General features: G+C 53.4%; 2 protein-coding genes across 2 annotated transcripts; one reads left to right on the forward strand and one right to left on the reverse strand.

Moving 5' to 3' along the window:
- Window positions 1-1384: 1384 nt before the first annotated feature.
- On the reverse strand, window positions 1385-3993 carry Gbs-76A (Glycogen binding subunit 76A). Its single transcript, XM_077645330.1, has one exon. The coding sequence runs from the start codon at window positions 3680-3682 to the stop codon at window positions 1871-1873; it is 1812 nt and encodes a 603-aa protein (XP_077501456.1). The 5' UTR covers window positions 3683-3993; the 3' UTR covers window positions 1385-1870.
- Window positions 3994-9905: 5912 nt separating this feature from the next.
- On the forward strand, window positions 9906-21566 carry LOC144112521 (uncharacterized). The gene is made up of 5 exons (XM_077645331.1): window positions 9906-10098; window positions 16909-17043; window positions 17120-17273; window positions 17617-17813; window positions 21197-21566. Exons 1-4 carry the CDS (start codon window positions 10043-10045, stop codon window positions 17809-17811), a joined length of 540 nt encoding a protein of 179 aa, XP_077501457.1. The 5' UTR covers window positions 9906-10042; the 3' UTR covers window positions 17812-17813; window positions 21197-21566.
- Window positions 21567-22454: the final 888 nt, after the last annotated feature.

The following is a 22454-nucleotide window of genomic DNA, read 5'->3' on the forward strand; positions in this document are numbered from 1 at the left end:
AGAGAAAACTCCCAGAACTCGTTTAGCTCAGCGACTCCGACGTCTCCCTTTCCATTGCCTTCTACCTGTTTTCCTGGATTTGATGATCAGTAAAAAGCCGCTGAGGTCTTGACGTAATCTCTGTGTAGGCCAGCTTCGAAGTTGTCAGCACTTACGCCGCGGGAAATGCAACTGCACAACACTTTTGGCACGCACCTTCACCATCGGCAGAAATGGAACTGTGACGCAATGTCCGCTCGACACGTTGGCCTTGTGCACGAGCCCCGGCTCGGGTGAGAGCGCAGGCAGAGGAAGGGAGGCGCGCTAAAAGTTGGACAAGGCAAAGTGCACAGTCACAGCGCCTCGTCGAAAGTAGGCTTCGTCACGTAGCGCATTTGTTAGCCCGTATGTTGCTCCCGATTCGACCGCATGCGTGAAAACAACTAGTGAAGGTATTCCTTTCAGCCATTAAAAAAAAAAAAAGGCATGGGCCTTTTACAAAAACCTCCGAATGAAAAACATTAGCGAAACACACGCTGCAGGTTTAAAGCGGCGTGAAACCAGTGATTCGTGTACTATCAAGCAGACTTTTTTTTTTTTTTAACACAGCCGCATCACAAATGGATGCGTCGTTCGAATAAGCGAACATGGTGGACCTTTGTTCTCCGTGTGCTGTAAAATCGACGCCCGTTAATACACATTTTCTGATTGTGTGTCAACGAAGCCGCTCGAACCAATTCTAACGTGTACATCAGTTAAAATTGCTTCGATAGGCTCGCGAAATGCTGCGTCTAGCCCCTCCGGGACGCAAGCTTTATTTTTTCCAACTCTAACAAGACTTCGTCGTACAAACACCCCTCTTTCTCAGACACATCTCTGCATGCGCCAACTGTAAATGTCTCCACTTCTTACCGAGCGGAGCACGCTTCACATACACATTGCCTAATGAAGCGAAAGTTCGAGCAGGCGACGTTACTCGTTACTAACAAATAATACGAGGAAGTGCAGCGCAGACGCCTATATCGATGTGTGCGCAGACAGGCTCGATGCAAGTGGAGGATGCGTCTCGTACACTGCGCACGTCATGACTACTTCGTCGACTTTGAACCAGCTCCAAATGAGGCCGTATTAGAACGAATCAGCGGCGCTCAGCGCGCATCCCGGCTGCTCGAGAGCTTCGGTGAAAAGCAGCGTCTTTTCCCGATACGCGCCAAGGCCAGAAACACGGGCAGCAACTCAGCGTGGTTCTGACCCAGGCGTACTCGCATCACAGGTGGCACTAGCTTCGCATAGTTAGCGGAAACCCGCTGCGGTTTTACGATATATATATATAGCAGCGGCCAGCTTTGATCGTGCAAGTTGAAACGCTAATGTGATGCTGCGCGCGAATCAGAAAAAGGCTGGCTTCTCAACATGGCAGCTGTCCCCAGGCGTGACAGCTGCTTTCAGGAAACATTTATTGAACTCGTTAACGTTAACACTTGCATGACACCCTTTGTTCAGCCTCGAGTGGAATAATTTAGTTAAGGCAGCTGTGGGCCCCAATTTCTGAAAATATAACTTGCACTTCTTGGAAAATGCAAACGGGCTACGCTGAAAGACGACCACGGCGGGTGCACCGCTGTGCGCCCCCGCGGAATAAATAAAATAAATAGGAAGGGGTGCAGAGCTCGTTCCTGTGGCCGCGCTCTCGTCCGCGCACACCCGGTCGCGCGCACCACGGCAAGCAGATCCTGCGCTCGTCTGGCGGTCCATTTATTATTGCTAACCTATGTCGGCCTCGACCAGAGAAACGCATCGCACAACAAACTCCGGCCCACACACTGGTTCCTCCTGTACAGCTACGCGCAGTCACGAATAAATACTAGGGCTGACACGACGCCGGCGCGGGTCAGAGGTAGTTCATGAGGGGCGTCACTTCTGGCTCATCCTTGGGGGAGTCCCGGAACTCGAAGCAGTAGTTTGCGCCTTCGTTGTTGTCCCAGAACTCCTGCTCCCCGACCACGTAGCGCACGCACATCTGCACCTGCGCGTCGCCCTGCGGCGTGAGGTAGACGTCGACGCCGAAGCGGTCCGAGATGCCGTCCGACGAGCCCGGCAGGTAGACCGCGCGCAGGTCGCAGAAGGAGCGCCAGTTGTCCAGCGAGTAGCGCAGCACTACCAGCTTCTCAAAAGCCACGTTCAGCACCCTGATGACGGCGTGCAGCGCGCAGCCCGACGACACGACCGACTCGAGGCAGACGCGCTGGCTCGTCAGCCGGCTCAGGAACGTCGGGCTGGCGCCGGGCTGCGCGAACAGCGCCTTCAGCTCCAACGTACACGGCGGCGGCGACCGCACCACGGGCGCCAGCTGCAGGTGAGAGAAGGCGGACGCCGGCACCATGGGCAGCTCTTCGGACACGATGGTGCGCACGGCAGCTAGGTCCAGGCCGAGCGCGTCGGCGAAGCGCACGATTTTCTTCTTGAACGGGGTGCCCGGCGGACTCTTGCCGCTCTTGAGCGACGTGCTGCGCACCAGGACGCCGCGGCCGCCGTCTTCGTCGTCGCTGTCTGCGGCGGAGTCCCGCTTGGGCGGCGTGGCAGGCGGCGGCGGCTGGGCGTCCGCGAAGGGCGACAGGGTCTCGGACGAGGACGAGGACGATTCGTCGGACGGTGGGTGCTCCGGCGACGGCAGTTCGGGCGCTCGGGGCGTCATCTTGCGTGGCGGGGCCTCGGCGAACCGGTGCTTGGCGAAACGAGACGACCGCGGTCGGCTCGGGGACGTCTCCTGCGTGGAGCTGCTACTGGGGCTTGAAACGCTGTCAGGAGTCGGCATGGCAGCGGCGCTCGGAGCGTCAGCAGGCGTGGCAGCGGCGACGGTGCAAATGACGTCTGTAGTGGCGGCGGCGGCGGCGTTTTTCTCCTCGTTGCTGGTCTCCGAAGAGCCACTGCCATCGCGGAACTCCTCAGCCAGCCCGTCAGCGGCGTCGTGGAAGGCGTCGTCCGAGAGGTCACACGAAGAATCGCTCTCATTCTGCACAAGCACGCCGGGTCGCACCAGCTCTTGCACGATGGGGAAAGGGAAGCTGTCGTCCGGGGCGCGGTGCGCCAGAGCGGCGCGAACCACGTCCCGCTCGGCCGGGTAGCGGCGCGGTTGATCCTCGGTCTTGAGCTCATCGCTGTCACTCTTGGCCTCCTCTCGGCGCGAGACGGCGCCGGTCGCGGCACTCTGCAGCGGACGCTCTGGAGAGGCCGCACTTCGAGGCTCCTCGACGACCACGTCCTCCCTCCGACAGGAGTCGACAGGCGGGAGTTGTTTCTGAAGGACACCCTGCTCGGGCGCGTCGGCACTCTCATCGACGGACGAAGACGGGTCATCAGCGTTCGAGCCTTGCTCGCAGTACTGCACCACACAGTCGGTGGCTTGATCTTGGATGAGCGAAAAGAGCCGGTCGTAGAGAGCACGGCCTGTACGCACCAGGAAGTTGGAGGCGTCCTGCGGCGCCGGCAGCGGCGGGGGGCTGGGCCAGGAGCCCGTCGAGCCGTTGACAGACGTGGACGACGCTGACTGCTGACGGCACGGCGGACAGCGCACCACCGCGGTGGGCCGGTCGTCCATGGAAGGGAAAGGCTTGCAGTAGAGCTGCCTTGCCAGAGACTCGGCGCGGAGCCGGCAGCTAGCGAGCCCAATCGCGCACGAGGACTGCCATTCGCTCGGGGTCATAGTCTCCCACGCGAAGAGACCGACGACTAAATATAGCGCGCGGACGACGCCATCGCACCGACCTCTGGGCGACCTTCCCGGACGAGGCGCTGCCGTCGACGACGCCGCCGGGCGGGACCGGGCCCGCACCGGCGGCGGCACGGCTGCACGGGGGCCGCCATGGCCTGGAACGAGCTGCGCCTGCCGCCCTCAGCTTCGTCGTCCTCGTCAGCGCCGCTGCCGGCTGCCCTCGGGCTGCGGCGACGCCGGCCTGCTCGCTTCCAGGCTGCCTCACGGCCGGCCCCGGCCACTACCACGACGCCGCCGCCGCTGCCGCCGACGGCCACGGCGTGTTGCTCGGCGGGGCGGCGCTGCAGTCGCGCCGCCGCCCGCCGGCAGCCATGTTTAGTGAGAGTCCTTCGTTCCTCCTCCTCCTCTCTTGTGGAGAGGGTTGCCGAGGCGCCTCTCTTGCGCAAGGAACACGTACGGCAACGGCAGTGCCTCGCGTTCGTGATCGAAGCTCCGTTGCCTAGCGGCAGCGAAGAGCATGTTGCATCACCAGTTTGCCGGGCGCGTTTTCAGGCGGCCTGTCTTTCCTGCGCGCAGTTCGCTGACAGAAGCAAAAGCGTAAAATTCACAGTCTGGCTATTCTGGGCGCGACCGGTGGACACTTGGAATTTTTTTCGTTACCGTCTTTATTTTTGTCCCGACACCCCCTACTCTCCTCGCTTGCCCGCTCAATGTCCTGTTTGCCCAGACGCTTAACTACTGCGTTCCCGCTTTAGGCACGCAAAATGTTTTCCATGATGTCCAGGCTGGATGCGCTAGCGCAGCCGCAACTACATCCCTGCTTTTAAGCTACGCATTACGGGTTAGATATATGTAGTACCTTGCTGCGGCTGTCTCATTTTCATAGGGGCGAAATGCGTGAGGGCCCATGTTCTTGTTTTTTCAGGCAAGTTACAGAGGTAAAGGCGGAGTAAATTAATCCCGACCTTTCGGCTACGCCGCTTGTAATAACAGCCCAGGTGTTGCCACAAGTATTTTGCCACAGAAGAAGGCGAAGTTGCGAAGTTCATCGCTGCACACACATACACACCCCGATTCTTGGCCGATCCCCTTGTGGGGGCATGTGCCACTGTATGAGGATAACAAAAAAAATGCAAATGTCGTTTAGTGCGCAAACATATATGCAAGCGATACGGGCAGCCACGGTATGATATACTGTTCGGAACTAACTGTCGCTCGTTCGCATTTCCGCACGGAGAGCCGTTTCGAAGACTGTATACAGCTGTGATAAGCGAAGCAGATTATTGCATATGCAACGTTGGAAGCGAACACATTCGTTCAGTGCGTGGTGTGTTATCAATTGAAACGGACTCTCGCAGAACGGTTGACGTGAGCAATTGCGTTTGAAAGCCTCAATCGCCAGTCGGGCCGAGAAACGCAGCGCGAGGTGAAGGCGCGGCTTGTCACGACGCGCACAAAGGCGGATACATTAATCTGCATTTTGACGCCACTCGGCTCATGCTCGGTTCACGACTAAGCCCAAGTCGAGTAATAAAACTGCCAGAAAAAATTGAAAGCGTCCACTCTTGAAGCTATGCGAAGGCTTTCTAACAAAGAGAAGCAAAATCACGTGTCCTTCCCGCAGTCTTCGCACGCAGGTGTGTAGCTGTCCTCGAAACTACCGCTCCGATAAGAAAGGTCTCTCCCACTCCGTATTCGCAGGTTGACTTGGGCAAATATTATTCAGAACGGCTTTCACTTTCCGCAGTTTTCTTTGTTTTTTCTGACTGAAACCGCAAGAGTGCATGTAGTTCTCGCCAGACGTGCCGCTCTTTCTAGCGGATTCTCTATTCTTTTGTTCAGAGTGTCTCTCGTGACGTCGGCATACGTTATTAGCATCTCTCTTCTTCTTTTTTCAAGCATGCGGACTGGCGCCGAGGTTCATGCGTGTTATTCAGGCAGCTTGGTATAACATAGGGACTCACTTTTTCACCGCTTTTACAGGCTATAGCTGCTCGCACCGCAGACTTTGTTTCCTCACCTTTGTTTTCCTATCTCAGCCGAGGACGAGATAGGTTGCCGAGGGAAATCGTCGAAGCCTTCAAAATCCATTATGCCGGTGAACAATGCGTGAGCACTGCATCCCTCTCCTTGTCAAAAAAAGAGCTGAATTTTCTGGGTGACTTGACGAACACCTAAGGTTCAAGTCTTTTGTGCCACATACAGCTGAATGATTCAATGATCCCTTGTTGTTACTGCCTTTATCTTGTTTTATCCTCCGCAGCGTCTTACAAGAATTCAACGCTTTTAATTCCCCCTTTTTGGGCACGTTTTTAAAGCTTTTACCTTCTTCATTTTTTATGCATTCGCTTGTATATTCCCCTCTGTGTCCTTCGTGGTTTTAACGCATTCCCCGCCCTTTTGGATAATTTTTCGTTGGTTTTGTTATTGTTACCTGACCACCTTTTCGCGGCTGTTTACACCGTCTTTTTATCGCTTATTTTTCTTTTGTTCCTGTTTTTTTTTGCCATCTTGTGACGCGACCGCACTGATTGCCGGTTATCGCTGCAGCAGCCGTGTTACCCACCCTCTCATGTCTTCTATTTAAGCGTCTTTCCATCGTAATAAAAATTCAGTTGTGAGTAAATCAGCGCTCGTGTGTGTCGTTTCTTCGTTTAGATCAATCGGCAGATTTATTGATTGATCCACAGATATCGTGCATTCTGAGCAGTCTAAGTTCACTCGTGTTTTCGCAATGGCAGTCGATGCGCGCGAGCTCCAACTCTTCCCTTCTCCACTCAGACGTGGAGAGGGGGAAAGCGGCCGCCCCCTGCTCCAGACGGAGCACGGTCTGGACGCACCGGCATCGATCGGCTCCCGGGCGGCTCAGTGACCCCGTTCCACCGCGGGGCACTGTTGCGCTACGCGGTGCTTCGCTGCGGCTCCGGGGAGGAGTGCGCCAACACTTGGGCGCTGCTGGCGTTGCAAAGCCCCCTTTGGAGAGCGCGACGTTGGCTAATCTTTCGCCTTCGGGCATCCCTGCAACGAGCGAACGCTATTTTAAATCTTCACTTGTCGTATTAAGGAGGGCGGCAATCAAGGCTTCAAAGCCACCTTACTGGCGAGCTGGCCTATCTGTATACGCATACTGCCTGTATCAGTAGATTGCAGGATGTCCTTAACGTGGGCGCAGTCTACTGTCAACCCTTTATCACGGCGCCAAGGTGTTGGCGGACAACCAACGGCACACCTCGTCGCGCGAATTGGGGGCTCGTCTTTCGACGTCATTAGCGCGCGACGGCGCGAGAGAGCGCGGGGCAGTTCACGAAATCTCCATTCCAGTACGCAAAGCGCACTGGACTTGCCGAAAGCGTCAGCTGGTTCGGGGGTTTACGGCGTCTTTTTTTTTTGTTTTTGAAGCGGAATGCCGGAATGTACACGATGTATGAACGCACGCAGTGAATAGAAACAGGCAACAAGTAAAGTGCAAAGCACTGTCCCGACGCATCAAATCGATCGAATGTGAAGTAGTTTTGTTGGAAACTCCGCGCCGACTTCGCCGTTAAAGGGCAACTGAAGAGGCTTTAGAATTCGGATATTTTAGAGGGATCGAATGTTTGAAGCTTGCAGATAAAGCATGCGAAACCTTTTTGTGCTAGCATTTGAAATGATGAAGTAATCGCCCAACAAAGCCGCGTCGGTGTTTAGGCTTCTCTGCAGTGATCTGCGACGGGTAGAGGTCGCAATGATGACGTCACGTACGGTGGCGCTACGTTTCCAGAGAAGAAACGGTTTCTACTAGCAAGAAAACCGGCGCCACCGAAGGTGAACCGACGATTCATTATTTGGTGGCATCTGTGCGAAGACAGCGGATATCTGAAATGTCGGCAACATTGACATTAGCACAAGTTTCTCCGCACTCCTCTATAGCAATGAGGAGAAGCCGGAATATCGTTGCTGCTTTAATCTGCGATTGCATCACCATTTTGAATGCTAGCGCGAAACTACTTGGCATGTTTTACCTGGAAGCGAATTCTTGAGTAACCTCTAATTCTAGAAAAAAAGAAAACATTTCAGCTTCGCTTTAAAGAACTATGTGATCTTTAAAAAACAAAAAAACCAACACAGCATTGCTCAACGTCTGCGTTAGCGGTGTCATTTATTCACTAAGAAAGCTTGAGCTTATGCTGCACACACAAAAACTGAGCAGAAAATAAGGTAATTCCCCACGTGAAATGACGCAACCTTGCATCACTTTCGGAGTCATCGCCTTCCAAGTGGACGAAGAGCCCGTCGCAAATGTAAAGCCGTCCCTAAATAATATCTTACATAACCTATGGGACGACTATTCTGGAAAGAACGATGTCTCACTTTAGTAATCGTTAAGAGACCAGCCACCTTGTAAGATTGCATGTGAAAGAAAAAAAATTCCTTGGTATGAGCGTTCTATTTTCCGAAACTGGAACTGAACGAACGTCCCAGAGAGTTTCAAAGAACGAGTTGACGTCTGGCGAAGGTTGTAACTCCACTGTCACTTGCTATACCGCTTTCATGAGATACGGGCATTCGTAGCGCTGTTATATGCGCGCAGAAAGTGCGCCTGTACAACTGACGACGAAAAAGCCCGCGACTGTCTTCACTCAGACAACACGAGCATAAACGGGTCACGGCTGACATATTACTGAAGGTGCGAACGAAAGGTACTTTATAGGCAGCGCGTTGGACTGCTAGCGTCAGTTTTTCTGCATAGCGGCCCAGATGCTCCCGTGACCAGGCTAGTGTGACGCTTCGAGGGTATATATATAACCGAAGGGCACATTTCATTTATTTCGCTTTTTTCTTACTTTTCCTTCCCCCGATAAGGGGCGGGGCATGGGGATGTCCGTGATAATACAACTAGAATCCTCGTGAGAGGTCGCGGAGAGGGAGGCCACGTCGGGCGTACGGTGGTGGTGAAAGACTGTTTCTCTACACATGCAGGTCAATACTCTGCAGCCGCGTATACGCAGTTTATGGGCCGTATTATAGCGGGCACTGACCGCTGCCGCACTCGCCGCTTGCGAGACGTGCCCAAATTTAATGCACTTATCCAGCAACCTGCGTAATTTCTTCTACGCCTGTGCACTATCTCCACGACTCCTTTTATGGCGCCGGCAGTATTCCGACCGCGTTTTGAGCAACAACAGACTCGCCGGCCCGGCCACACGAGTTTCGTGATCAGATGGAACGGATGTTGCAACGAGCGAGGAAAGCGCAATTCCGGAGGAAACTAAGAAGACAGAGCCCCCCCCCCCCCCCCCCCCCCCCCCCCCCCGTCAGCCTTTTGCTCCGTCATCTCTCTGCACCGCATATATATGCAGCGCCCGACAGTCTTGGTCGGAAGGGAGAGCTGCCTTTGCTGCTTCTTTTTCCTCGCGTGGTCGGCACGTGCGCGCCCTGGGAGATTTTCCGCGCCTCGGTTGGAGATCGCGGGGACAGAAATACTTCGCTTCGGAGATCAACGTACGTCGGGAGAAAACGGGGCTTTTTCAGCTTACGTGTACCGCACCCGTGGCAAGTACGACGCAGACGTCATAGAGGAGAGAGGCGAGCGAACGAGAGGTGAAGTGCAAGAGAAAATAAACGAATCACGCTGGAAATTGACGAAACCTAACCCAAAGTTATCAGGCTGACATGCAGTCGATATACGCTGAACCGTTGTTGGTAATCAACTGCGAGCGAGGTCTCGGTTATTAGCTACAGATACGTATTAATTAGGAAATGGATGTGCGGTCGATGGAAGGAAGGAAGGAAGGCCTCAAACGTTGCTGGCACATACCCACTACGGGGGAGTGGCCAAGACACAGGCGGTTAATTACTGGATACACGAAATTTTTGACGGGAAAAGCAGTGGAAATAGTATGTAGTCTGATAGATTGGAAGAGGGAAGGAGAGGGGTCCAGTTAACTTGGAGATCGAAGACGGGACAATTGCTTAATGTGCATAATAGTACACAATGCCTGTAATGTTGCAATGTCTTACTGACTGAGATCGGGAAAAAAAAAATTAGAAGGGATTCTTTCTCGCGGCCAGCTTTTCTTCTTCCTTTCCTTCCTTCGTGCTGCAAAGTGAAGCTATAGGCTTGCAAATTGGAACACGCAGCAAGCGATCGAGCCATTAATTATTACTTTAATGATTTTTCTCACTCTGTTTTGTTCTCGCAGATAAAAATTGCTTATTCCCGCAACTGACGCCACAGATCCGCAATATAAGCTACTCGCGTCGGCTGGGGGAAAAAAAAAAAGAAGAAGAAACGCGAGCGCCGTATCGAGAAAGCCACGCGCTGCCCTGCTCGAAGAAGAGAGGGGAGCGTGCCAGCCGCCGGAGCGGATCATGGAGGCCAGCCGGTGCTCCAGCGGCTGTAGCTCGGAGCTGGCCAGCGCGTCCAGGTGAGAGCCCCGCGCAGATGGCGTTCGCGACCCGGCGCGCACTCCGTAAGAGAGCGGCGACGTGCATCGTCACTCGGCCGGCGCCTCGGCACGTCCCCGTGCCGCGACAGGCACTGCCCCGCGCACAGATCGTCCGTCTTAATTCACGTGGACGGCAAAAATTTCGGATTCCGGCTCACCACTCTTTCCGTGAGCTTTATTTAAATTGTTCCAGCCTGGGTACGGCGTATCGCGATTTTTAAAATAGAAGCACACAATGAGGCTAATTGCCTTGGAGATCTCGGGCGTTGCTTGCCACGCTAGGCCGCGTCAGGGCGCGTACAGGCCGAGTGCGCCAAATGCACACGCCGTGCTTAGTATGCCCGAACACGCACGCACATCACAGTTGCGTGGCCAGAAACGCTATTCGGGAGGGTTCGAGGCATGCCCTGCTCTAAGGGAAAGGCGTGAGGCACGGAGGAGGCCCGTTTAATTGAGCCGACCCCATCCAGTTGGGCGAATGTCTTGGTCCGTCCCCGTCAGCCACCACCTCGCTACAGTACACGGCACGGTGCGCCCGAAAGTTAGCATGAGACTGAAATCTCCCTGGTTGGCAGATGAACTCGGTTTTTCTGAGCCGACCAGACTCATTCCTCCGCGAGGAAATTGCACCGGGATGAGAGCGACGGCGCCTCCTCGTACCGAACGTCCACCAGCCCTGCGCTAATTCTGCGAGCGGCCATTATGACAAAAATTATGGTGGAGCAGCCTGAAAAGAATGTAAGCAATTAAGCCCCTGCCTGTGCCACTACGTATAACAGGCTTCGGCCACTATGACAGTCAGCCCACGCGACTCGCTCTGCAGCCGCGATCCTGTCCTCTCTCTCAATCCGCGAAAAGTGCGCGGGAGAGCCCAAAAGGCGCGCGCTCAAAGGTGCTTCACCTCGGAAGCGGCAGCTCTCCCGACGACGTACGCCTTATATAGACTCCGCTTTTGGCGCGCTCCCAGGCGCGTGGACAGTTCGCTGCATGGATGCTGCTGACGACCGCAGGCACGTGTCGCCTGCAAATGCACAGCAGCGGAGAGGACTGGTTGTGCGTGCATGTGTGGAATGCGTCTCCGCGGTGCAAGAACCTAGCGAGAACAGCCACGTTATATGTGCGCAGACCGACATGCAGCCTTCACCTTGGAGGAATGAGTGTGCGTCACTCCAAAATTAAGTTTAAATAATGCCCTACCCCTACGTGCCATAGCAACACTTGTATGCTGCGAGGCGCGCCGTGTAGTGGAAGGCTCCGGGTCGATTTCGACGTCGCGGAGTTCATCAACGTGCACGGAAATCTGGGCACACGGCCTTATTCGCGTCTCTCCTCCGCCGCGGCCGGATATCGAGCCCGCAGACTTGCGCCGAGCGGTACAACGCTGCACCAGCTCAGTGACCGCAACGAGCACGCGCGTTCGTGTCAGTGCATCACGCGACTCGCGTTGGAGGCGGAGCGGCGCTTACATGTTGCACATAGCTGCAGGTGCTGAACTGCGTTTATGATACGAGAGCACTCACTGACCCTGCAGCCGATATTCAGGCGTTGTTGTCTTGTGAAAGAGAGAGGCCGCACAGAAAAAAAAAATTCAAGAAAGGCAATACAACCAGCATGCACCGCTTCGTGTGCAAGCTGGCATCGTGGTACCATTCCATGCGGATTGCCAAACGCGTTCGGTGGAAATTTCGCCCAGGGTTTGTGTCTCAAGACCTCCCTTTTGAGGAGCGACGAGGGTCGTGCCGTAGTCTTCGCAGCATGACAGCCGTTTCCGCGCATCTGCATGCGGGAATTTTCCTGCAGTCATTTTCGGTAAACAAAATTTACTGTAGCGAAATGTCACTTCAGTGATCAATTTGGCCTTACTGTATCAAAGCGCAATACGCGCGCCTTGTGTGGCCCACAGTGGTTTCTCACAATGTCGACCTTACTTGCAACAGACGTCAACCAAGTAGTACAGGCGCCCTTAAAGTTAAACGGAGCGTGCGAACGGTCTAAAAATTGCCTCGCGGTACGATCTTCCAGCAAGCGTAAGCACTGCAGCGAAGACGTAGATGGCGCATCCACCAGACCCGTGCTACTCTTCCGATGTTTGCCTTATTGGCTGCCGGGCGATGCAAACGCCGTCTGCATTTCGACGCGCCACGCCAGGATTTATTATTGGCATTAATCTTAAAGAAATGATTGGTCTGCTGCGTCCATGGCATCTACAGCTCCTCGCCCTTTCTGTTTCGTCAAGATTGGAACAACCTTCAGAGTGAATCATCACGTGCGCGCCGTGGTCCGCGCTTTGCTTGCGAGTGATTTAGGGGTCAGTACTCTATCCAAAAGAGCTCACGAACACTCTAAATTAAAAATATCCCTTGCTCAGGCAACGCTACACATTCTCCCCCTTATACCCCGCCCCACCATCAAAGGGCCAGCATATCGCGTCGCTTTTGTAGCGATATTTTTATGTGTGGATACGTTTGGCAAGCAGGTCAACTCTAGCAGCATTACTTACGGCGCACTGTTCAGAGAGAACATGGGCGGCATGCTTGATTCGTGCGCTGGTTTCAGATCCCAGCAGTGCTATGAATATTTTTTTTGCTTGATGTCACGCGCGTTAACCTGGCAAGTACGGACAATGATTTAGAATGTCCCACAAAATGCACACTACACTGCCCCCGCGAATGTCCGTATGTTGCTAATGAGAAATAAGGCGACCGACATGATATTATCCCAACCTATGCGGCTGAACAGAGCACAGTTTTGTCCTTATTTTAGCTCTCGCGCCGGGAAGTGACACCGGACTTCAATTTTATTTTTCGTTTTCTGAAAGGTGAACAAAATGTATGAAAAATAATCAACAATGACGGTCGTGACATCTGGCTTCACTGTTAAGCAGCAACGTCGTGTAACTAAGCCTACCCTTTCGTTTCACGGAGATGCGTATAGTGACGCTGCCGCGAGGGAAAAATATAATCAAAGAGTAACAGCTTGTTGTTAGGATTCAGTGAAGAAAATACAGAGCTTCACTTCTGGCATGAAAGTGCCAGACACACCTGGTTTATCTGGCCACGCCGAGTGAGGTGGCGCAGGGCAGTCATGGCTCATGCCCTCGCGACCTTCTACGACGAATGGGCGCTGCATGGGTCATCAGGCAACCAACTGCGGGTTCCAGTGGAGTCTTGCAGTAGCTTTGAATTAGCTTTGCCTTTGAACATTTACTGTCTCTGCCACCCAATCGCAGTGGCGTTAGTGTGGCAGTGCCGATTAGGTGCCGCACTTTCATGCAAGGCAAAACAAAAAGAAAAAAGTCCTCGTATTCCACGCGAAAGAACCGCCGCTCAGTGGCCGCATCCCTTTAAGTGGATCATGGGATCGAAACGACCGACGCATTAAAAGTAGAGAGAAGCTGATATTTTCGTCCCCTCCTCCCTCCCCCTGAAAAGAATAAAAGAAAACTGATTATTGCGTTAGTTTTTCTATCGGTGAACTAACCAATAGACATGTGGTTTACAGGAACAGATGAGTCACATATGAATGTGCTGTGGGCTTATGTGCACGGCGTAATTAAAAACGGTCTTCAGATATACAGTGATGAAGCTAAACGTCGGAGCGAACTGTCACAAGAGCGAGGAACTGAGGCTCTCCTTGAGTCTTCTCGCTGCGGAGTCTTTCGCTTGGCAGTGTGAACCAGGCATTCCAATAGCGCGCAGAACCAATATACTTGACCGACTTTCTCCAGCTGCGGTAATGAGAAAATCGGGAGAAAAAAAATAAAACCCGGATTCCGTAAGCCTTCTCGTCGAGTCTGCGTCGCACAGCTGCTGTTTCGAATGTGAAGCCAGTCAATATATTTAAGGTATTCCCAGAAACGCACGTCTCCAATTACGCAGACTTGACATTTCGAAGAACGGCGGAAGTATACGCCAAGGCCCACCAGTCATTCTTGATCGTAAAAACATACAAAGGAACAACTCGTGAGAGACGGATTTAGCACACCTTGCCGCTACTCCGCGCGTGACTGCGTGAATGCGCTCCCGCCACGCTTCTATAGCTGATGATGACGGAGGTGAGGACGCGATTAAGACACCTCGCGCAGACCGCTGTGGTGCGCTGCCAAAAGTAGGCCAGCAGGAGACAGGAGCGCGGGTCACCCCTCACGTGTCCGGTGGCACGCAAACGAGCTGGCTGCGCGGGCTGTATAGAGCCGACAGTGCGCGCAGCTGGCCAGATCAGCGGCATCTGATGAAGATCGCGCAAACGCGCGCCAGATTGGCGTCGACATGCAAACGCACCAGCGACGCGCAAATGCGGGCGTGCCCGAAATAGCCGGTTGTTGCGAGTGTCGCCCGTGTGCCGGCACGTGCCGAGCAGAGGGCGCGGCGGGCTCGGGTTTCCCGTCGCGTGCCTGCGTGGCGGCCAGACGGCTTTGGCGGCTCTATCGACCGGCCCCGATTGTGCAGCTGCGCCTCGAAACGCTCCCAGTGCCCACTCCGGGAGTTTTCGTTATAACCCCTGCTGCGCCCCGCGGGTCTGCAGGCATGCGCTCGCTCGCACGCGTGCCCACGCACGCGTCAGGCATCTTGCGTCAGAACTGCACACCAGAGTGCTTCAGCGTCGGGCCTGCTTCTTGCCGTGAAAAAAAAATGAAAAAGGCTTTTCACGCCAGTTGGCATGTTGGAGTCGTTCAACAACCAATTCTCGAGTATTCCTGATCTACGTCTTTCTCCCGAAGGGAAGGGGAAGGCAAGGGAAGGCAAGGAGCCTGCGTTCCTTGCTGGAAACCTCCGCCGCCGTCGAAACCTGAGACGGATCGGAGACTTCGAAACTTCAAGCGACTTATACAGTTTTGTTAGCGTTCAAATTTGTGTTGAGTGGTACTTATCAGATGTAAACACCTACGCGTATAAAGAATAGCCCCCTGCGAAGCTCTGCGGCCAGCTCTGTCGCCAAGCTATTAGTGAAATATTGCCTTAATTTACGCGAATTGTCATCGCTAAGCGACGCTTGTCCGTGACCGCAAAAAAAAAAATACATATAAGGGGGGGGGGGGGGGGCAGTGCAGAAAGGTTCACCGCAGCAACGGCGGTCTCGCTTCTCTGCCACTGAGGCCCATTCTCGGGCAGCCAGGATAGCCAGTTTGATGCCATTCAGCCCCCCACCCCCCCCCCCCCCCCCCCCCCTGCTGAGCCGCATGACTTCTGATGCACATACATTAAGCGCAGCGAGCGCTCATTTGCTTCGTTAAGGAAACGCAGGTAGAAGACATCGGCTATGGCCTTGGAGGTGGCCGTAGAAGTGGCCTGTAGAGGCAGGGCGCTTGCTTTGTATGCGGGATAGGGTCTTCTGTCTGTGTTGCGCTGTAAACTACTGCAAGCGCTATAAAAACATGCTACATGGTCGAGGTACCAACCGCTACCGGGTGGCACCCCGTCCGCTTCGCAAAGGTTCCGAACGAAGCTCACGGTCCTCTTCGAAACGGGGTCAAACTGCTCGAAACGCGCCACGCACTCTAGCTGTCACTGTATGCATCTAAAAGAAAATAAGCCTGCTCGCAACGCGCATTCCCATTTTCGTAGAAAGGGAAAGAAAGAATTGTTCTCATTCTTGGTCAGGTTTCAGTAATCCGGAGCGCCAAGGTCAAACTGCCTGAAAGAAAGATGCCCTTTAAAAACTGTTCCTCCTTTTGGCCTCTGGTTCATTCTCGCGCAATGAGTTGAATGTTATATTTTATGTGCCGTATTAAATGCTTTGTACAACGTTCCGTCGACAAGTGCACGTGAACTTTTTCTGCGGCTTGCAACGATACAGCGATCATTCGATGATGGTCTACGAAACATCTGTTGCTCAAAATATTTGTCCGCTTCGATTAAGCTGGCTATGCTCTCCACGGTAATCAGAGTGGTGCATTTTACTTTTTTTTTCAAGCGGTGCAACCACGTTTTTATGCCGTAGCATGGCTTTCGTACTCAAGTTTTGTATTTGTATTTCACCATACGCGAGTTCAATTTCTTTAAACACTATGCGATGTCTGCAATATATGGAATATCTGCTGCTCTCAAAACAAAGCAGGGTTAACAATAAGCGAATTTATTTTACTACTCGCTCATACCGATTGACAAAAGTGATAAGGCGGCTAAATACGACGCGCGCCTCTGAAAAAAAAAGGGGGGGGGGGTTGTATTTAACTTGTCTTCGGAGTGTGTGGTGGAAGGGAGTCAGGTCGCGGCTTCGGTGCATCCATGACCACGCTCAGGTGGGAGACAAAAATAGGGCCGCGTTGTTTACGCTGTGCATTGCGTGATAGCTGGCGGTGTGCTTCATCGCCTGCTCGTCTCCCGAGGCGCTCATGAGGTCCCCTCAGCGCGTACCTTGCATCCATTGCGTAACCGCGGCCGCGGCGATCTTTATTTATACGCAGCTGCCAGTGCGCACAAACGCTTTGCGCTGTGCGTAGATGGCGTCGATCTGCAAGTGTGCTCGGCGCGCATCAAAGCTCGACTTTTGTGCCGGTCCACGCGCGGAATCGGCTTTGTTTCACAAGACACGCGGATGACATTACTTCCAGGGCGTATGCCAACACTGGTGATGCTGTGTGTACTCGCGTCCGAAGGCGTTGGTGGGGGGATGGGGCCCGAGGGAGCAATTCTCTCGGAACCTTGTGCGACAACCGAGGAAGTCCGCGCGACTGCTTGTAAACCGGCGGCATAAGCGTGACGCGTTCCCAAACGTACTGCCGAGGCCTCGAAGTCAGGAGGTTAAAGACCGTGGTGCCCAGCGAAGCACTGACGCCGAGGCGCGCAGGGCGGCCGGCCAAGGGCCCCGGCCTGCGTGCTCGGCGTGCGGTCGACCCGCCACCCGACCCTTGGGCCAGGACCTCTACTGCGCTGCCTGCTACAGCGGTGCCCTGCTGCTGTCGCCGGGTCTGGCGCCTTCCAGGTGCGTGAGGCCCGTCCGAGCTGCGATGCCACCACGCACGCTGCGCAGAGCACGGCTGATGAAACGCCGCGCGCAGGTGCTCTCCGGCTCCCAGCGCGTGCTCGTCATCTGGATCGTGGAGCCTGGTCACGGCGTGCACGCCCAACCAGGGCGCCGGCTCGCGCCAGGGCTACGGGGGCGGCGAGGCGTGCGCGCGCTGCCACGAGACTGTCTACTTCGCCGAGAGACAGGTGGGCCCCCGTCTCCGCATCACTTCTTTTTCCGACACGAGCTCCGTCCATGGGATTACTCCACGCGGTTGCTTTCGGGAACAGTCGTTAGTAAAAACGGCATCAAGTTACGCACTGCCTTGCATTTGAAACTTTCGAAAACGCATAGTTGCCTTCTTCTTCTTCTTCCTCCTCCTCCTCCTCCTCCTTCTCCTCCTCATTATTATTATTATTATTATTATTATTATTATTAGTTGTAACATTAACTCTTCGGGGGTATCCGCAAGTGCTGGGCGCACACACGACTCGCTGCCGGTGCACTGTGGGTGCGGGTACAGTAAGGGATGCCTGGCAACCCGTGCAGGTGGGCACCAGCGGGCGCGTGTACCATGTGCGCTGCTTTCGGTGCCACGCGTGCGGCCAGCGGCTGGCCTCGGGCTCCTACCGGTCGGCCGGCGGGGAGCTCTACTGCGAGCCCTGCCACCGGCGACACCTGGGACCGCGCGGCTACGGCTACGGACTGGGCTCGGCGCTCCGATGCTTCCCGGGACGCCTCTGAAGGTGGGCCCTGCTCCATCTCGCGACACGGCTTTGACCCGCACTGGTCGCGCAAAACGCTGTTCGGGAAATTCACACTGCTCGCCCTGAGAGTCCCCACTTTCCTTTGGGCGTCGCGGTGGCTCTCTGGTTATACGAGGCTCAGCTGCTGAGCACAAGGACGCGGAGCCGAATTCCAGCAGCGGCAGCCGCGTTTCCATGAAGGCAGAACCCAAGAACGCCAGCTGTGCTGTGCCACGTCAAATTAATCCGCAGTCCTCCACTGCGGCGAGCCTTTGTGATGGAGAACTAGAGGTAGCGCGATGCACGCACACGCGAAAGAAAGAATATAGTACAACTTGCTTGACGCACGCTATGTGCAACGTGTTCCGCGTTCTTAGGACGATACAACATGTTTTGGCGACGAGGATTCCTCTACTCTCGTCATGAGTTTTCTCGAGTCTCCAGCAGCCGCCACCCTTCCTGCCGACTCCTCCCGTCGTTCCATGGGCGTAGCGGGAATCGGGTGCTTCCACATTGGCTGCTGACCGACGGAAGGCCATTCTGCTTGGGCACTGATGGTCAGCGAGTTTCTGCACTTCACTGCAGTCTTCTACTCCGACACCCTCGGCTACGCCCTTCAGCGAAGAATCGCCTCGTCCTGGAGTGTTCCATGAGGCACTGTCTTTCCTGGCGGCGCTATACAAACCCTCCGTGGACATGATCGCCGCCCGCCACCGTTTTCACCGCTGAGTCCAAATTTGCGGCGAGACAGCAGAGGAGTACTTTTCTGCCCTTCGAAGCCTCGTCGGTTGCTGCGGGTTTCAGAGCCCGGGGGACGACACGATTCGGGACAAGCTGCTGGTAGATAAGACTATACCCCATTTACGCGAATACCTTCTCTTGGAAAGTTCTCTGACTCTGTCGCGTGCCGTGGCCCTTGGTCGACAATGCGAGTAAGCTTTTCGTGAAGCCAGGCAGCTGTCTGCAGAGGCTGCTCCAGTTCAGCGCGTTGGATATGAGCGCACGTCGGTGGGTCTAAAAATATGCAGAAAACAAAAGTAATGTTCAGCGTTCTGCGAAGGCAAACATCCGTTTGTGATAGGCGGCGAAGCGTTGGAAGTGATAGGGAATAAGTCTACTTAGGGCAGGTATACTGACCGCAGATCCGGACCACGAAAATGTAATAACTAGGAGAGTAAGATGGGATGGAGTGCATTTGACAGACACTCTCAGGTGATGAAGAGCAGAATTGCCAGTATCCCTCAAGAGTAGAGTATATAAAAAACTATCTTACCGTACTCACCTACGGGGCAGAAACGTCGAGGCTAACGAAAAGGGTCGAACTGAAGTTGAGGACAACGCAGCGAGCTATGGAAAGGGAAATGTAGGTGTTACGTTAAGAGACCGGACGAGAGCGGGGTGGGTCAGGGGAAGAAACGCGAGTTAATGACATCCTAGTCGAAATGAAGAAGAAGAATAATTAAAAACTTTGCGCAGAATAGCACAGGACGGGAGGGAGAAACACGCACACACACACACGAGCGCAACGATCGTGTGCGTGTGCGTGTTTCTCCCTCCCGTCCTGTGTTATTCTGCGCAAAGCTTTTAATTACGTCGCTACACCAACTGGCCCAATGTTCTACCCTATGAAGAAGAAGAAGTGGGCTTGGGCAGGGAATGTAATGCGAGGGCAAGATAACTGATGGTCGTTAAGGGTAACCGAATGGATTCCAAGAGAAGGCAAGCGTAGCAGGGGGCGGCAGAAGGTTAGGTAGGCGGATGAGATTAAGAAGTTTGCGGGCATAAAGTATACCCGCGGCTGGCACAGGACAGGATTAATTGGTGGGATATGGGAGAGCTAGGTCTTTGTCTGCAGTGGGCGTAGTTAGGCTGATGGTGATGATGATGATGACGGATCGTAATTGCAAGTGTTCACCGATTTGAGCGTACACATCGCTGCACACAATCAGCCGTAGCTAAATAGCTCGAAAAGACGCAAAAATTGGTAGTGCAACAGGGACAGCAGGAAAACACAAGACGCTAAGTTTACCACCCTCACTTTTTCCCTAAGTTTTTCTTTTTTTTTTAACTTCAGCACCGTCATATTCCGGAAGCAGTTTCTGTTAAGCAGATGGGTTTTCATATTAACTCCTTTTTGAGGTATAAAGGTTTAGTATGTTTCACATGCATACAAATGGTAATTGCTCTGAGATTGACTAGAAATTTAATCACATCACTTTTAAGCCATTTCGACTTCTGGTTTTGTAGAAAAGAGTGGTGAACATTTGTGCCACTGACTTCATAACGAGACCTCGAATGTTGTACGTATTCGTACAGCTCTCATTTTAACGCATAAAAAAACTGAAAATTGCTGTAAGAACGATTATGAGATAGTTTAGAAGAACTTCTTGTTGGGCTAGTTGGTGCATTGCTTTGAAGAACTACGTTGCGCAGGAAAAGGCCAAGGAGACGGAAAGGGCGCAAACTATCAACTGAGTTCATCTGAGTGAAGGTGCCTTATATATATGCAGAATCACAGCAAAAAGAACAAGGGGAATGAGAGGGGGGGGGGGGGGGGGGGGTACAGCCAGTCATCTCCTGATCAACAACATGGGCGCAGAAAATGCTTCTCCTTCTTGTGCAAGGTATAAGCGACACTTCTGTCAAATTGTACAAGAAGGGGAAGAAGTAACACTGGGTCATGATCCGCGGCGTCCTGTATCACTCCGACAGCCAATCAGAAAAAAAATTCGAAATCAGCTTTTTAATGTGTGACTTTATTAAACAAGACAGGTGTCAAAATTCTAGACCTTTTTTCTTGCTGATTACGTTTTAAGTAACAATTAAAGCTTGAACAACGGGCCAACTTCTTTGTCGCGGAGGAATTGCGTATGGCGCTCCTGAATGCGGGCGGCTTCACACACTATAGTATACATACTGTCTTAAGCTGCGGCAGAGATAGTGACGGTCGCACCACCGTCACGTTAGCAACGCGATCGTACGCTGCTTGTAGGCTGTTTCTTGTTCCAGATAGCTAGAAAGCTAGACAGAAAAGTTCTTTTTTGCAATGCACGATCATTCAGTATACTGGAAATTTCGCTACTTCGCTCAGCTCAATGCTTTATCTTAATATGTTTATCTTTTTACGACGAGTTAAAAGAGGGTTTATTGCATCAGTTTCGTGTGTCCCACTTGTGTGCCGCTCTCGGTGTAATCGCCCAGATTAAATGGCTCGAGATGTCCTCTGTACACCCGGGTCTCAGCACGCTGTCCTGCAGTCCTGCTCGAGTGTGCCTAACGCTGACACTGCAAACTTATCTAGTGAGACAACAGCCTCAATTGCTGGCTCTTAACATGCGTCTGAGATCGTTGTTTCTAAAAGTACTCAATTATTCTCTGCGCAGGAAAGCCAAGGCTCTGGACACCCGTCTACACATCATGCCTGAAGTGTGCACCCGGAAAGTGAGAAAGAGCCGAAACAAAGAGAGAGAAAAAAAAAAGTTCTGCGAGAGATGCGCACGGCAAACCACACCTTTGTTTCCTTCCGTCGAATACAAAGATGCTAAATTGACCTCCTTCACTCAGTTACAAGGCCGCTGGTTACGATTCTTGGAGGCCACATTTATTTCGGTGTAGACCGAATAACAAACATGCAGATTCCATCTGGAAATGCATAATAATGTTTCTATGTCCCTTGGTATATACGCTGCGATCCACATTCCCATGCTTTACTTTCCATGCACACTGATTCATTCATTGTATCAATAAAATCATCAATAGGCAAGCTGCGGTGCTAGCACCGAAACGATTTTTGAAGCAATTTATGGAGCAACAAAAAATGCATTTCGGAGCAGTTGGGAGCAGCTGAGTTATCTTGGAGTACTATGGAGCAGCGGAACCGGCATTTTGGAGTAGCTTAATTGGAGCAGTTGTGCTCCATTTCTATCCATGGCTTGCCCACTTATAGCAGGTGAAGTAAGGAGAAACTGAATTTAAGCTAATATCTAACTGCCTCAAGGCAGTCCTTTGTCTGAGGTTCTTTGAAAAAAATTTCAAAACGCTTTAAGTATATTTTTTCTTCGCGAATGCTGCTGACGCCACAATGCCGAGGCTTTCCCCGTTGGTTTTGTGCATGGGTTACCACCTGTGACGGGTGTTTAGTGGTGCTGCGCCCACATAACGTGGGTTCGGGCCAGAACAAGCTAAGGGCACATCCAGCGTTCGCCGCGCGCCTGCGGACTCGCTCTGAAGGTGTAATGAAGGCGCCGTTATCTGAGAGTACACGTGTTCATTACCCAGTAAGCTGCATTACAAAACGCTGCACTAACCCCCAGACCCCGGTACAACCCATAGCCCAGCCGCGGCACCTGAAAGCGGGCCCGCGGAGCCGCGCGCGCAAAGCAAAGGCCACATACGCGCGTGACGGCACAGCCAAGGGCGATCGCATGCCGCACGGCCAACCAGAGGGTTAGATCGCGCGCGACACAACACGGGGGAGGATGGGTAATGCGCGGAGCACATCTTGACGACGCAGGTCGCACGTCAATGGCTCATCGCGCGCCGCCACCGGCAATGGCCGGCGATGACGGAGAATCAGCCATATCGGGCCCTCCCGAAACTGCAGCATCAGCGCCGTACAGGTGGGCGACAGGACTCCGCTCG

This window comes from Amblyomma americanum, unplaced genomic scaffold (genome assembly GCF_052857255.1).
Source record: "Amblyomma americanum isolate KBUSLIRL-KWMA unplaced genomic scaffold, ASM5285725v1 scaffold_364, whole genome shotgun sequence".
Classification (NCBI taxonomy): Eukaryota; Metazoa; Arthropoda; class Arachnida; order Ixodida; family Ixodidae; genus Amblyomma; species Amblyomma americanum.